The sequence below is a fragment of the Watersipora subatra genome, chromosome 2, assembly GCF_963576615.1.
Source record: "Watersipora subatra chromosome 2, tzWatSuba1.1, whole genome shotgun sequence".
NCBI lineage: Eukaryota > Metazoa > Bryozoa > Gymnolaemata > Cheilostomatida > Watersiporidae > Watersipora > Watersipora subatra.
This window is the reverse complement of record NC_088709.1, coordinates 39,020,395-39,036,241: the sequence shown is the minus strand read 5'-3', so window position 1 is coordinate 39,036,241 and position 15,847 is coordinate 39,020,395. Positions and strand designations below refer to the sequence as shown.

Here is a 15,847-nt window from a genome sequence, read left to right as displayed (position 1 = left end):
ACAAATAATGCCTTTTGCAGAACTTTAGGCATTTATGAGGTTTTTTCAACATGTTTATAATTTAGCAGCAGATAATGGTTCATAGTAGCTCAGTAGAAGACATTCGGACTTGTGGTTTGAGATGAACTTTCAGCATGTAGAAGTTGCCCTCTCATCAAATTAAGCAAAATTGATTTTAGCCAAAAATGAAAACACTCACTCTCTCTCTATGCTGACAATGTCTCTATGTCTAATAACTGATTACATAAACTTCTCAAAATGCACGGTCCAGTAAAAATAAAAAGGACCCATAATCTCAACTGCCAAATATCCACATCGTCATCATTTTGTTTTGTACCTAACAAAAGATAAACTCGACTCTATATTAAATTGAACTATATTGCTTTTCATCTTTTGTCAGAAGAGATCAGATGTATACTTTACTTGTATACTGTTGCTTATTAGTTTCAAGTATTCTCCTTCTTGACACTACATCATGACAAGAACTTTCTTTTTTGTGGCACCATATGTAAAACAATTTTTTATAAAAGTTATTAATAAGTAATGAGTAATAAAAGTACAACACCGGCATATATACATTTACTGTATGTATATAATGTTTCACTGTCATTTATATGTACAGTTACAGCGATAAAATTGCAAGAATGAAGAATCGACTTTGTACTGGAATTAAATTCAGAACCTTCAGTTCTGCAGACAGGCGAGCTAACCAATACATTACGCTGTCTTTGCCATACTATGGAATAATTGTGCACATAATTATTACACCATTTATAATACGCACACTTGAAGTGCTTCCGGAACTACTATTGGTTACTACTAGCAAGCTTGAAGATCATGATTGCATGAGAGATCGTGACGTGTAATGTAACATTTATAAGTACTAAGTATTAGCTATGCTATGACAGGCATTCAGCTAAATTATATATATTTCCCATAAAACTTTGTTCTTTATTCCAGTAATTGTATTTATTTCTTGATGTTTCGCTAATACACTTAATCATAACAAACTGACCAGTGTAGTTTTCTCTTGTCAATCAGGTTAAAGTCTACGTATGTGTAGAAAAGAACTACATTTTGGTAGATTAACAGAGACAAATATATTATGACTCTCTTGTATTATAAAATGGGACTTTGTTAAGGTAAACCCAGGCGCACTCTCGCTTCAAAGGAATTGCTCAATTGTATTTTAGCAGTATATACGAATCCTTTACTTTAAAATTATCCCAAACTTGTTGCATTATTCCAAACTTGCTCGTTGTGGCATTTGTGTTGAAGATTTCAGAATCCTCAAAAACTATGCATAGAATATTTGTATTTATTCTTTCAAGCATATTACAACCGACAAACATGTTTTTTTTCAAGACACCAACATAGTACATTCACCATCATATGTTACAGTTTATGAACTTTCTGTTACTACAATCTTCAATTTGTTATTCCGACTCCGCAATACTATTAAATTATCAACTTTTAAAACATGTTTGTTCAACTAACTCAAAAATTCCTGATTTCTGTATTTTTATGTTTTTTTTGCCATGCAATAAAAAACATCAATTTGTTGATGGTTGCTAATGCCAATAAAATGTTATGCGTACATACATACTACTGCATTACTATGTACATACATACTACTGCCTGCTGTATGTACATTAGAAGTATGGTTTGCTTAGTTCTTGTAACTTTTCATAGAACAAAGCCTATTTTAGTTGGTTAGGTTTAGACACGTTTTAAAATGATATATTGTTTGTTATAGATTGAAGCAAACTATTAGAAGTTTAATAGATGGATAAACCCACCATTCTCAAGTTAATAAGTCATATTATACTGGCATCCTTTTGTGTTACCTATGGCTGGAGTTCTACAAACACGGCAGCAAAAGATGTGGAGTATATAAATCCATATAACTATAGCTATATACTCCAAGCAGATCCGTGCCCTTCAAAAGGTGACCTTCTCATAGTCATACACACATCAGCTAAGGTAGGTTTATCTTGAACTTAATGTTAACATTGTTATCCACTCTCTCGGTTAATGCGCGAACTCATTTACAGGGTATTGGTTGTTATTCTCAAGCATGATTCAATGGAACCTTTACTTACAAAAAACTACATATGAAATTTTCAGGTTAGGAAATGTTTGTTTGGTGAAAATTTTGCTTTGACATTTGAAAAATGTTTACGAATAATATTATAGAAATATAATAATTATTATAGAACTATACAAATATTATAGAAAAAGCCGAAAGGCCTTTTGTTATTTAATCCGTCTGTTAGTTTCGTATCTAGGCCTGTTTACTTCCTGTGTGTACGATGTTCAGGTGCTTTCCTGCCTCCCTCGGTTTCCTTTGTTAGCAAAAGTCAGTAAACAACAAGTGCTTTGATTTTGTTCGCTGTAAAATTTTCTAGTAATATAATTTTAACATGTATTTTTTACATATTTTTGCCATTACATGTATTTATAATTTATACAAAAGATTTTTCGAAGTTTTGTGAGGTAATGGAATGGATGAGGGCATTTATATGTATATACATGGTATATGGTAAAATACATACATCAGCAAAGGTAAGGTTTCCTTTACTTTACGTTCATTTGATGTCATTTAAAATTTCAGCAAATTAATTAGATCATTCAGAGATACTGGGATAATTGGTGTTCAGTCGTTTAGTCAAACCAGCAGGTTGCTGAAGAGCTCAGTTGTAAAAGTCTGTTGAGAAGATCTATCGTTTTTTTAAGAAATAGAAGAGAAGATAAGAAAAATAAGAATGAATTTAACTTTGGAGAACAGAGATAGTAAAGCAGTTAAAATTCAGGTTCTCATATATTTTGGGAAAGTGAGAGGTGGCTGTTAGTGGTTGGAGGATGTGAGAATTCAAACTACAACAGTTTAAAAAAGTATAAGCTGTATCGAGTTTATTGGTATACAGGTATTTATTTTTGAGCTGTTAACCACATATGGAGCCTTAACAGCCATAAATATACATTAGAAAAGTCTCACATGTTAGCAGAGTTTCACATGTTAGCAGAGTCTCACACGTTAGCAGAATCTCATGTGTTAGCAGAATCCGATGTGTTAGCAGAGTCTCACATGTAAGCAGAATCTCATGTGTTAGCAGAGTCTTACATGTTAGCAGAGTTTCACATGTTAGCAGAGTCTCACATGTTAGCACAATCTCAAATGGTAACAGAATCTCATGTGTTAGAAGAATTTCATGTGTTAGCAGAATCTCATGTGTTAGCAGAGTCTCACATGTTAGCAGAGTCTCACATGTTAGCAGAGTCTCACATGTTAGCAGAATCTCATGTGTTAGCAGAATCTCATGTGTTAGCAGAATCTCGTGTGTTAGCAGAATTTCACATGTTAGCGGAATCTCATGTGTTAGCAGCAAAGAGTGAATTTATATTTGGTTCGTTTTTAAATCAATATGAATATCAAACCGATATTTTATCAAAATATTGGCTCATTTTGCAAAACTGGAGTTATCTACTCTCTTTATTGTAAAGAGGGGACAACGCCTGTTTTTTACTCGATATTAAAGATTGACTTGCAACAAAATTCACATTACAGTTATTTGATATGAAAAGATTCACCATGTCTTACTCTGTTATGTTGTAGGTGCAAAATATGTGGAAAGGTGATTACAAGCTCTTAAAAGCTCAAAAACGAACAGAAATCGCAGCCACACGTGACCGCCGTAGTTTGGATTCTCTTTCCAAAACGGCTCAAATGGGACGTAGTTGTGAAAGATGGTTTCTGTTTACACTTTCATGCAACCTTATTCATCGAAATATTTTCACAAATATACTTCAATCATTCAATAAAACCATGTCTATTGTTCTTACGCGTCTGTTTTATCGTCATCGTAATGCTGTCACTTTTAGCAGTGATATCCTATAACTTACCGTAAAAATTCGTTCAATTTTTTAACCTTAGCTTGAAGGAGTACATATTTTGTCGGATAATCATGACGAGCCTGATGGTCACTTGTGCTAATCAAAAAGTGCTGCAAAAATTATTTGCGAAGTATTGGGTCACATGATCAGATTACGACTTGCCGATTAGACCAAACCGAAACAAAAATGTAAAGTAGCGAGCATCTATATTTGGTACGGGGTCTTTGGTAAAACCGGAAGTGTTTGTCATCAACTAGTGCTACGATAAGTTTTATATTGAGCTTTTTATTGGCCTTTCAATTCACGTGAGAACATCACGTGACAAGACAATAACCAAATTCATGGCTACGTCATCGAAATAAAGAGATTCCAATATACGGCGGCTTTTCGTTTTTGAGCTTTTAAGAGCTTGTAATCACATTTCCACATATTTGGCACCTACAACACAACAGAGTAAGACATGGTGAATCTTTTGATACCAAATAACTGTAATGTGAATTTTATTGCAAGTCAACCTTTAACCAATATCCTTTCATATCGTTCAGCCTAACACTATATATCGATAGAAGACAACTCCAATGTTCGATATTTTCCGATATTTGATTTATTTAGAGACCAAATAATCAAATGTACATGCAAAGATATCGTGCAGCACTATTTGATATAGTATGTTACATCATCGAATTCACTCGCTGTATAAAATTTCCTCACTTTCATGCTTGGTAGTCAACTATCTCTTCAACACGTCACAGAGATTTTCTGTAACAATGAAGGTTAGTATATAATTTATTGTTAATTGTATTACGGCTGACATTTATGAACATTATGCATTTAATCTATGTTGCTACACCGCTACATAAAGATGCTTGTTGCAGGTTATGTACTGCAGCAGAAGAACTGTGATGAGAGCTTCATGGCTGAATAGAAACTTTCTCAGCAGTAAACTAGGCCTAAAGACCAAGATAGTCTTCTTTGTGGGAAAGGCTGACACGGAGGAAAGTCAGCTCCGTATGGAATATGAGAGTGAACATTACAGAGATATAGTACAGTCTGATTTCACAGATGATTATAGGCACAACACATACAAAGCCATGTCCTACCTCAGGTGTGTAGATTTAGTTGAAACTAAAGTTGAGCAGTGTACTCTCCTCTTCTTAAAAACAGGAAACGTCCTATAAAGCTCTTTTGAAAGTCAATGAGGCAGAGTGACTTAGCCCCTTACGAAGGCAAATCTCGCACTATCATCCTACATGCTGGACCTGCATGCATTGCTCATTACCATAGATATATAAACCTAGATTTGCCAATAGGGAAAAAGCCTGTCAGACTTAAATAGCATGACGTTACGTCATTTTGTTGTAACTCATGCTTGACTGCACTGTTGTTTACAATGGAGCTAATGAGGAGAAGGTGACAAAATCACATTTATTTTCACATAAAAACCTTCTTGGATACATAATCCAGTGAACCAAAGCAATTCTGTGATAATATCTGATAACCACCATTGATTAAAACTATAAAAGTTATGAAATGTTGCACACAAATCATGAGCCATCAGGGCTTTATTTGCCACCGCCTCTCCTATCTCCCTTCTCTCTTTTTCCCTTCCCCTTCTCCTAAGAAGAAGGGGAAGGGGAAAAAAGAGAATGGGGAAAGGAGAGGGGTGGCAAATAGCCCACCCACCCGGAGAGCCAGACCCTGGCCAGGTAAAAGACTAATATCATGCTGAACTAAACATGACTAAATATGATGAGCCTGTGAAGTTTTGATCTGATCAGGGAAGTGGAGTCAGTGGCTTTCTTAGCTAGAGCTAGAATGAGACCAAGGAATGCAGGGTCGGGCCAGACTCAGGGTCAACAATGAGGGCCAAGATTGAGTCAGATCGGGTCAGCATGCGCGATTTTTTTATTCATTTAAGGTTAAGAGATAGTTCTATTACAGCCTAATGCTGTGACATCAATAACCTAAGATAAAAGAAACCATTATCACACCAATCATTATATTTTGTGGCTTGGTTTATAGATGCAATTTACAATTTGTGGCTAGACATTGGTGGATCAATGCTATTTAATGGGTGATAGATTAATGGCAATATTTGGCTAATGTTTTTATTACAGATTTGATTTTTAACAGCTATTATAATCAACAAAAAGAGATTAATTGTGAAATACTTTGCAAATATAGAAATGGATAACCCAGCATAGTGAAAAGCAAAAATCTGTCACTTCCCTAAAACTTCTGGTATTAGTGAAAGAAACTAAAAACAAAATTCATTTGCCGGATTGAAGGTTCTTAGACACGCTTTTAAGCTCCTCAGGATGCCCTCGTTGTAAATGCCTCAATAGTATTGAGGTGGACCCTTCTTTGTAGCTTAACTTGCTTTCGCATATTGTACAAATAGCTTGGTATTTCCCTTTCTTGATCGGCTTCTTCATAAACTCCTAGATCACCGACATGTTGATTATTTCTTGCCGAAAAACGTTGTGAAACATAGTCCAAAGACTATTGTCGCAGACGTAAAAATATAGTCTGAACTCACCTTGTTTTATTTCGCCTGGTCCTTTCGCGCTAGGACTATACGCGACTCTATTTTAATTGTACTTAAAAAGCGATGTACAATCGCTCTCATTTAGCCATAAACCTACCCGTGTTTTTGTATAAGAAGATCCGAGGATTGGGTGGCCCGACCAGGGCAACTCTGACCCATTGGGTCAAGACCAGACGAGCTACTCGTGCCAGCTCCATTCTTAGCTTCATGATCGAAATATATCTCTTTGCTATCTTACGAGCTAGGCTACTAGCATGAAGATTACACTTAAACAATAGCATGATGTTGAATCTCAGCAACTTCTCCATGGTGGCAATTAGTGCTAGTCTGGGAAAGTTTTTCACCAATCCAGCACTACTAAGCAACACTCTCGTCGCTTTCTCACTGTGGTTGCAAACCTCAATCACCACAGGCGAAGACAAAGTCAAGCCACCACGATTCTTAACTGTGATTAGGGAATTCGTTGCTTGGTTTACATCATAGTTAGTAATATCCACGATGCGAGTGAAACAATCATTACACTTCAGCTTTGGTGACCTAGCCAGCTACATAGCCAGCTGTAAAATAATCATTCTGTTTCATTTTTGACTTAAGACATACTTGCATACTCATCATATTTAGTCATGTTTAGTTCAGCAAAATATTAGTCTACTTACCTAGCCAGGGTCTGGCACTTCGGGTGGGTGGGCTATTTGCCCCCCCTCTCCTTTCCCTCTTCTCTCTTTTTCCCTTCTCCCTTCCCACTTCTTCTTGGGAGAAGAGGGAAGGCGAAAAGAGAGAAAGGGGATAGGAGAGGGGGGTAGCAAATAAAGCCCTGATGGCTCATGATTTGTGTGCAACATTTTATAACTTTCATAGTTTTAATCTATGGTGGTTATCAGATATTATCACAGAATCACTTTGGTTCACTGGATTATGTATCCAAGAAGGTTTTTATGTGAAAATAAATGTGATTTTGTCACCTTCTCCTCATTAGCTCCATTGTAAACAACAGTGCAGCCAAGCATTAGGTACAATGCAATGACGTAACGTCATGCTATTTAAGTCTGACAAGGCAACCAATCACTGCGTTTCTATGACCCGCATAATTCGCAAATTAGAGCCAATCCGCAAGATATCCGCGTCATGGAAACGGCATAAATCCGCAAGCTATCCGCATAAATTCGCAAGCTAAGCGAGTTTTGCGATCCGCAAAACTTTATCGAATCCATCGTGCTTGCGAATTATGGAAACGGTACTTGTGATTAATGCGCATTGGAATATCGATGGCTATTACATTACAAACATTTTCACGCTTCAGTCGTTTTTATTTCGATTTCAGCAATCTCAATGCGCCAATGTTCCGAACGATCGCTGCTAAGCTAAGCACGACAAGACTGCTTAGCTATTTATAGAGTCATTAATGAGGCTAATACTTGACCTATGGGGTCAAGTACTGGTGTTAAATACCACATCGCTAGGTGTTCATTGAAACGCTCGATTGATAAGTAACTCAACTTGCGGATCGTTCGAATTATGGGAATCATGCGGATTATGCGAGTCATGGAAACATAGTGATTGAAACGCTCGATTGCTGAGTAACTCAACTTGCGGATCGTTCGAATTATGGGAATCATGCGAATTAAGCGAGTCATGGAAACATAGTGACTGAGAATAGCTATTATTGGCCACTCTAGGTTTATATATCTATGCTCATTACTAATGGACAGCCCCTACATATCACTTTATTGCTACATGTAGGTCAAATCTTATACACTGTTTTACTATTCCGTGCATTGTCACTATATATATTGCTTCTCTGCTAGATGGACTGCTATACATTACTGTACCAGTAGGTGGACCTCTATAAATTGCCCCACTACTAAATTGCTCATGAAAATAGATGATGATGCTCTGCTCAAAAGTACACGAATTGATGACCTGAAATCAAAAATTGCCTATCTCTTAAGCTATGATCTCCCTATTTACGCAGGTGAGCATTACTCCACATACCTTCAGATAGAACTGAGTAGGCCTACTATTACTTTAAACTCCTTAAATTTGTAGCCGAAATGTAGTTTTTATTTTCTTACATTACTCCTAACCTCCATATGTACATGTATGTAGTTGATCATTATTTCATTCTTCTTACACTTTTACGCGTTCCTTCATACTCCCAGTGCTGCTGAGCATTCCTTCACACTCCTTACATGTGAGCTGAGCATTACTTCATACTCCCTACATATGAGCTGAGCATTCCTTCACACTCCCTACATGTGAGCTGAGCATTCCTTCACACTCCCTACATGTGAGCTGAGCATTCCTTCACACTCCCTACATGTGAGCTAAGCATTACTTCATACTCCCTACATATGAGCTGAGCATTCCTTCATATTCCCTACATCAGTGGTTCTTAACCTTTTATCCCCATTCCCCCTTTTCCAAACCTAAAGACAGAAATTCCCCCCTCCCAACTCCTTCAAATAATGCACTGCAACTAGATAGTGAACTTTATTGACATATATAACTTTTATACATATATAAACATGTATATATTCATTTATTACAGTCATATTTACATGGAATATTAAAAATGAATGTACATGTATATTGAGACTCAATATATTTATCATTGTAAAACAGTCAGCAGACTAGTGCGATTTCTGTGTTTGTTTGAAGCTGACCAGAATTTTGGTGTTAGGAGTTGTTGTAGATAGGGCACACCGTAGGTCAGCTTCTACTTCCAGACGGTTTCTAGATTTGCTCTTTATGGTTAGCATTGCTGAAAATGCTGACTCGCAAAGATATGTGGAAAATGCTGACTCGCAAAGATGCTCATACCATATGCTCACAAATGGTATGAGCATCTTGAAAGCGGCCAGGCTTATGTTGGGATACATTCTTTGGGCCTGAACCCAAAAGTGCTCTATTGATAGCTCTTTGAAGTCATCTTTTAATACAGAGTTGTTTGTAAGCTCCAAAAACTCCTCTTGAAGCTGTTCCGGAATCTCGTGTACATTGCGCCTGAAAGGGTCTCGAGTCAGGCTCATCAATTGCTCTGTCCTAGGATCTAACTTTGGAAATATTCCTCAAACTCTGCTATCAAGCTGTTCAAGTGATGCTTTATGTCGGTTAGCAAAGAAGCGGAAGGAGCTTTCTTGTCAACTAATGAATGCAGAACTGGAAATGAAACTCTTACATTCCCAGTAGCCAGTCTTTTCACCCAGAGTTTGAGCTTGTCTTTTAATGCATTGATACTATCAGTTACATTCAACACATTTCTGTCTTTACCTTGCATCTTTGTGTTCACTTCATTGATTGAACCAAATATGTCAACCAGGTAAGCAAGACACTGATGGAAGCCTTCCACCTGCATTGAAGCCAGTAGTTTGGGTTTGTTATGAGTTTTCAAGAACTCATTGACCTCTGCTTGTAGATTGAAAAAACACAGAAGCATGTTACCCTTTGATAACCGTCGAACTTCAATGTGGAACAATAGTGATGAGTGCACAGCATCCATCTCTTTGCATAACTTGTAGAAGAGACGTGTTTGCAAGACAAAGCCTTTGATAGAGTTTACTACTTTAATCACTGAAGAAGGGTGTTCCTGCAATCCTATGGGAAGAGTTTTTGCTGCTAGCGCTTGTCTGTGAATGAAGCAATGGGTACTCACCACTAAAGGATTCTTTTCTTTTACCAACTGTGCAAATCCAGCACGACAGCCAAGCATGGCTGGAGCACCATCAGTGCAAACTCCAATTAGTTTGCCCCAGTCCAGATGTTCTTTGCTGAAGAAGTCGGAAACCAGGTTCATAACATCAGCAGCTGTGATGGTCTCTGTTAGAGGACTGCAGAACAGAAATTCTTCCTCAATTGTCTCTCTGTGTACATAGCGTGCAAACACCATCAGCTGTGAAATGCTAGCAACATCAGTGGACTCATCAAGTTGAATGACAAACATGGGAGATGACTTGATCTTTTCAATTACTTGCCTCTTTATGTCCGCAGACATATCATCGATCCTCGATTTCACTGTGCTGTCTGAGAGAGATAAATCAGCTATCTTTTGAGCGGCTGTGTCTTCGAGAATAATCTTAGTACACTCCAGCAGACAAGGCTTAACTAACGTTTCACCAATGGTCTGTGTCTTCTTATTTCTGGCGATACCGTAAGACAGAGCATAGGATGCCTCGGTAATGGCCTGTGCCCGGATATGAAAGCTGCCGGTGGAATCCAGTTTTGCTCGCTTGAGTTCTCTCTCTTTAGCTTCAAAGAACGGCTTTGATTTATCCATGTGTTCTGCATGTTTATTTCTTAAGTGTTGCTTAAGCTGATGTGGTTTCATGAAGTTGTTACCGAGCACTTTCATGCACAAAACACATTGTGGTACTTTGATGCCGCTTTTAATCATACAAGTGAATCCATAGTTAAGGTAAGAATCATCATATGTTCGTCTTTTTGTCTTTGACATTTCTAACACCTACAATATGGGATATGCAATCAAAATATTTGAATACGTTCAATATCTACATGAGCAAAACATCATACATATGTTAGGCTACAGAGCAAATTGTCAAAATGTTATACGTTTATGCAAACCAAATCGGTAACTGAACAATTAATATTGCAGGTATGTATATGCATGTAGTGTAGCAAACCTTAAATTTTCCACAGTTTCAGATCTTGGCTTCGTTGAAACTACTGAAATTCATTCACTCCTCGCTGCCCCTTATATAAGAAAAAATGGTGCTACGGAAATCCCCTTTGGCAAACTGCCAAACTCCTCCCCTCCCTTGAATTCCCAAAATTCCCCCCTAGGGGGGAGGAATTCCCCCCTGGTTAAGAACCACTGCCCTACATGTAAGCTGAGCATTACTTCATACAACCTACATGTGAGCTGAGCATTACTTCATACTCCCTACATGTGAGCTAAGCATTACTTCATACTCCTACATGTGAGCTGAGCATTCATTTGTACTCCCTACATATGAGCCGAGCATTACTTCATACTCCCTACATGTGAGCTGAGCATTACTTCATACTCCCTACATATGAGCTGAGCATATTTTCATACACCCTACATGTGAGCTGAGCATTCCTTCATACTCCCTACATATGAGCTGAGCATTACTTCATACTCCCTACATGTGAGCTGAGCATTACTTCATACTCCTTACATGTGAGCTGAGCATTCCTTTGTACTCCCTACAAATGCAGTTGAGTATCACTTCATAAGTACAGATTTATAGATGTCCTCTCTGCCTTTTCATCTCATTCAGCCCTCTCAACTCTCTCAACTTTCATCCGCTCTCGCTGTTTTTGCTTTGCTTTTAGCCCACTTTGCTTCTTTACGACGCTCCTGGCCTTCTTCGACCTTTTTGTTCTCTCTGATCTTTTTAACCTCACTAGTTTCTTTGCCCTTAAAATCCTAGCTTGTAAGCTGGCTGTGGTAGGGTTATCTTAGAATATTTATCTTACTGTTTGTTGCCTAATGTACTCCTTCCAGCTCGGTAGAATTGAAGTGTACCTTTACAATGCTCCTATTACCACAATAACTTAGGGTTGAAAACTCAAGTCTATACGGCCCTTGAAGTTAAGAGATAAAACAAGACTGGTTTCGCGCAAACCAGTCTTTTTTTATCCTGTAACTAGCTAAATATCCAATGTTACACGGGTAATAAAAACAGCTTATAAATAGTGGCAGGTAATGTTGTTGCCATTGGTTAAGTCTCTTCACGCAATGAACTTGAGTGACTTAAGCTAGTAATTTAAGCTAGTTTAAATCTTTACTATGATAAGATCCATGCTTATAATTGTGCTTATAATCATTACATTACCCGTCATGATCTCTTACTCAGTCGTGATCTTCAAGGAAGCTAGTATTTTCACAAGCACTTCGTAAATATGTGCACAACTATTCCGTAGTATGGCAGATGACAATTCCAGTGCGCAGCAAATTTTTTCTGACTAAATTTATTTACTATAACTGGACACATGAACGACGAACAAATATAGATCTGAACCGCTCTTGAATATAAAGAATTTTCTACAACCTGTTATTTAATTGTTGCAATGTGAAGCCTTCAACATATGTATAGATATAGACCAGCAATAAATGAGAATAACCAGGGTGACATATGAGCCTCATATCACTATCTCTACCAAAATTAATTTGGCTTCTGTGGTCATGGGATATAAGCCTAGTTATACATCATAGTGTACTGCATGTTGTATGAACTGAAAGCTGTCCTGGAACATCATAACATTTTGATCAACATAAATCTACCAGTATATTTGATAAGCAAAAGAGCTGACAATCTAAATAAAAATTGTATTTAGTTGTTGTAAGGGCTTTTTAAAAGTTGTTGGTATCTACCATAACCATGAGGTATTCTAAATTCTTTAAAAGAGCTAAAGGATGTCAAGAATTCTTTAGAAAAACCAGAAGATATACAGGTCTTTTAAAAACAACCACAAAACACTGTAAATGCTTTAGAAACAGTTCTGAAACACTTTAATACTATTTGTCATTTACAATTATTCAATCAGGTGTATGTCAAAAGAATTTAATTGGGGTGGTAAGAAATAACTTGTCACCAAGGTTTTGTTGAGGATTCTACTAATTATATATACAATGCCAAAAGAGACTAAGTGTGATTCATGCATAGCTAGAATGTACAAATTAGAGCCTCTTTGAATTCTATGAGAATAAATAATTAAACGCTTGTTAAACTAACTTTTGCAATGAAAATTTTCTTGTACTTTTTTGAATGACGTAAGACCATTCTAAATAATGCGTTCAACAAAGTAGTAAAAATAAAAAGGAACATAGCATCAGGATGCTATGTTCCTTTTTATTTTTATTAAAAAATTATTTATCCTGACAACATATTATCAGGATACATGGTATCTCTATTACCAATGAGTATAGGATCTACTGGTAGTAAGAGACATCATATTATCAGGATGCATGGTATCTCTATTACCAGAGAGTATAGGATCTACTGGTAGTAAAATACGTCATATTATCAGGATGCATGGTATCTCTATTACCAATGAGCATAGGATCTACTGGTAGTAGGATACGTCATATTATCAGGATGCATGGTATCTCTATTACCAGAGAGTATAGGATCTACTGGTAGTAAGAGACATCATATTATCAGGATACATGGTATCTCTATTACCATAGAGTATAGGATCTACTGGTAGTAAGATACATCATATTATCAGGATACATGGTATCTCTATTACCAGAGAGTATATGATCTACTGGTAGTAGGATACATCGTATTATCATGATACATGGTATCTCTATTACCAGTGAGCATGTGATCTCCTCGTAGTAAGAGACATCATATTATCAGGATACATGGTATCTCTATTACCGGAAAGTATATAATCTTCTGGTAGTAAGAGACATTATATTATCAGGATACATGGTATCTCTATTACCAGTGAGTATATGATCTACTGGTAGTAAGAGACATCATATTATCAGGGTACATGGTATCTCTATTACCAGAGAGCATGTGATCTCCTGGCAGCGATGAACACGAGTTACATAGAGGAAAATGCAATGTGTTTAAGAAGGTGCCTTGTATCAGTTCTGTTGCTAACAAGACATCAAATAATTTTTTTTATAATTTTTTTCTGCAGGAAAGGACATTGACCGAGTTCCTTTCATAAAAGAATCTAAGAAATGGTACAGGTATTCAAAGCGGTGGGCAAAAGATGAATTTCCAATGTGCTTTCAAGGACTCGTGTACTTCCTCACTCCTCAGCATACAGGAGAGTTATTTGAGACAGCTCTACATACTCCTTACATGTATACAGATGATGTTTTTTTAGGAATTTTAGTTGACAAAACAGAATCAGATCAGTTTTATGTAGAAAATCTTTATGACCTTTTTGAATATGCTTTTAAAGGATTTTCTCTAAGACGTACTCTAAAGCCAAAATGGGATCATGGCTTTCTGAATTTTATTCAAATGCCAGACATAAGGCTTTACTATCATTGGTCGCTTAAAGATTTGAAGCTGGCCAATCTTCCACAAATGAACTGGTTTCAATGGTAGTGTTGTATCATTGAAACCAGTCACTGTTACTTCGTCTTGTAATTTGTCTTTTTGCTTTCAATAAACTTGTGGGCTGTTCTTGTGTTGATGGTAAGTTACGCTTAGATATATCTCAGGCGCAAGATCTTTCCTTAGTAGCACTTTTCTGTTAGACAATCGATCGTTCCTTTTAACAACTAATGATTTTGATATAGATATATGAAACAAGGTATAGCCTGACTAAAATTTCATTGTACTACAACATTATTTTGTGAATATATACACCATATACTCAACTCTCGGAGTTTAGTATATGGTGTGTATATTAAAATCTGTGAGTTGACTCAGCTCAATAAATGCTGCATGTCAAACAACAAAAACCTCAGTCAAAAATTGTTTAATACATATATGTATATACTTATTTATTTATATATTTTTGCATTGCACGAGTAATAAATAATAGTAAGTTTTTGCGCAAAAAACTTCATTTTTATTGAACATATACAACATTCCCTATTCTAACTTTTAAATGAAGGTGTTTATTTCTGTGTGCGGTCTAAGTATAATTAACTTCATGCCATATATACATATACTAGCTGAATGCCCGCATTGCACGAGTAATAAAGTAGTTACTCAAATAAGTTGAGAACCTTAAACAAACGCTGTGAAGCCAGCTTGACGTTATGCATAACATCAAACTGGCCAATAGCACTTTCGCAAGCGATGCATAAGTACGTGCACAATTACTCATTGCTATGGCCAGTTATTGGACAAGTAGTTTAATGAACAGGATGTCTGCCTGCAGGCCAAAATGATCCGAGTTCAAATCCATTGCAAAGCGGATTTTCCGTTCCTAAAATTTTGTCTCTTCAACTGGACACACGAATAACTGATGACAGACAGACAAACACTGAAAGTGATATGAATAGATCTCAAGTATTGTGCGCAAGACTGGGCACACAGTTTATTTTAGTAAAAAACAATTTTGGTGTAAATTATTTCAAGCGGCGCGCTAGAAGAAGAGTATGTCGGAAAGGTGCGAGAAGGGGGAAGATGTTGGATGAAGCAAGTAGGCCCTCTTCACTTGATATCAATGCCAAAGTTTTTTGTGAAAAGCTAAAAAGCTAAAGCGGCAGCTTTTTTCCAGTTTTATTTGCAGTGATTTAAAATAATCAAGATCTTTATTTTTTTGTCTAAATGGAGTCAATTCAAGTGATCTCATATCTTTGACGGCTTCATGGCATCATGACTGAATATTTTTCGCATTTTAAACGCTTGGGTAAATCTTCATTTGAGAACCTAGAATTAAAGAAAAAGTGCTATTAATATTCTCAAAAATATATTTAGATTGAGTCTAAATGAGTAGCCA

General features: G+C 36.7%; 1 protein-coding gene across 1 annotated transcript; it reads left to right on the top strand.

Annotated features, from left to right (window-relative positions):
* The first annotated feature begins 4,661 nt into the window (after positions 1–4,661).
* LOC137388193 (lactosylceramide 1,3-N-acetyl-beta-D-glucosaminyltransferase-like) lies at positions 4,662–14,499 on the top strand. Its single transcript, XM_068074698.1, has 4 exons — positions 4,662–4,667; positions 4,770–4,999; positions 8,278–8,414; positions 14,081–14,499. Exons 1-4 carry the CDS (start codon positions 4,662–4,664, stop codon positions 14,497–14,499), a joined length of 792 nt encoding a protein of 263 aa, XP_067930799.1.
* The last annotated feature ends 1,348 nt before the right edge of the window (positions 14,500–15,847 follow it).

What these genes read in the sequence shown, in the direction of transcription:
- LOC137388193 (XM_068074698.1), top strand. An exon ending in AAAGCCATGTCCTACCTCAG is followed by an intron (nt 5,000 to 8,277) that starts GTGTGTAGATTT and finishes CTGTACCAGTAG; the next exon opens with GTGGACCTCTATAAATTGCC. An exon ending in TGATCTCCCTATTTACGCAG is followed by an intron (nt 8,415 to 14,080) that starts GTGAGCATTACT and finishes TTTTTTCTGCAG; the next exon opens with GAAAGGACATTGACCGAGTT.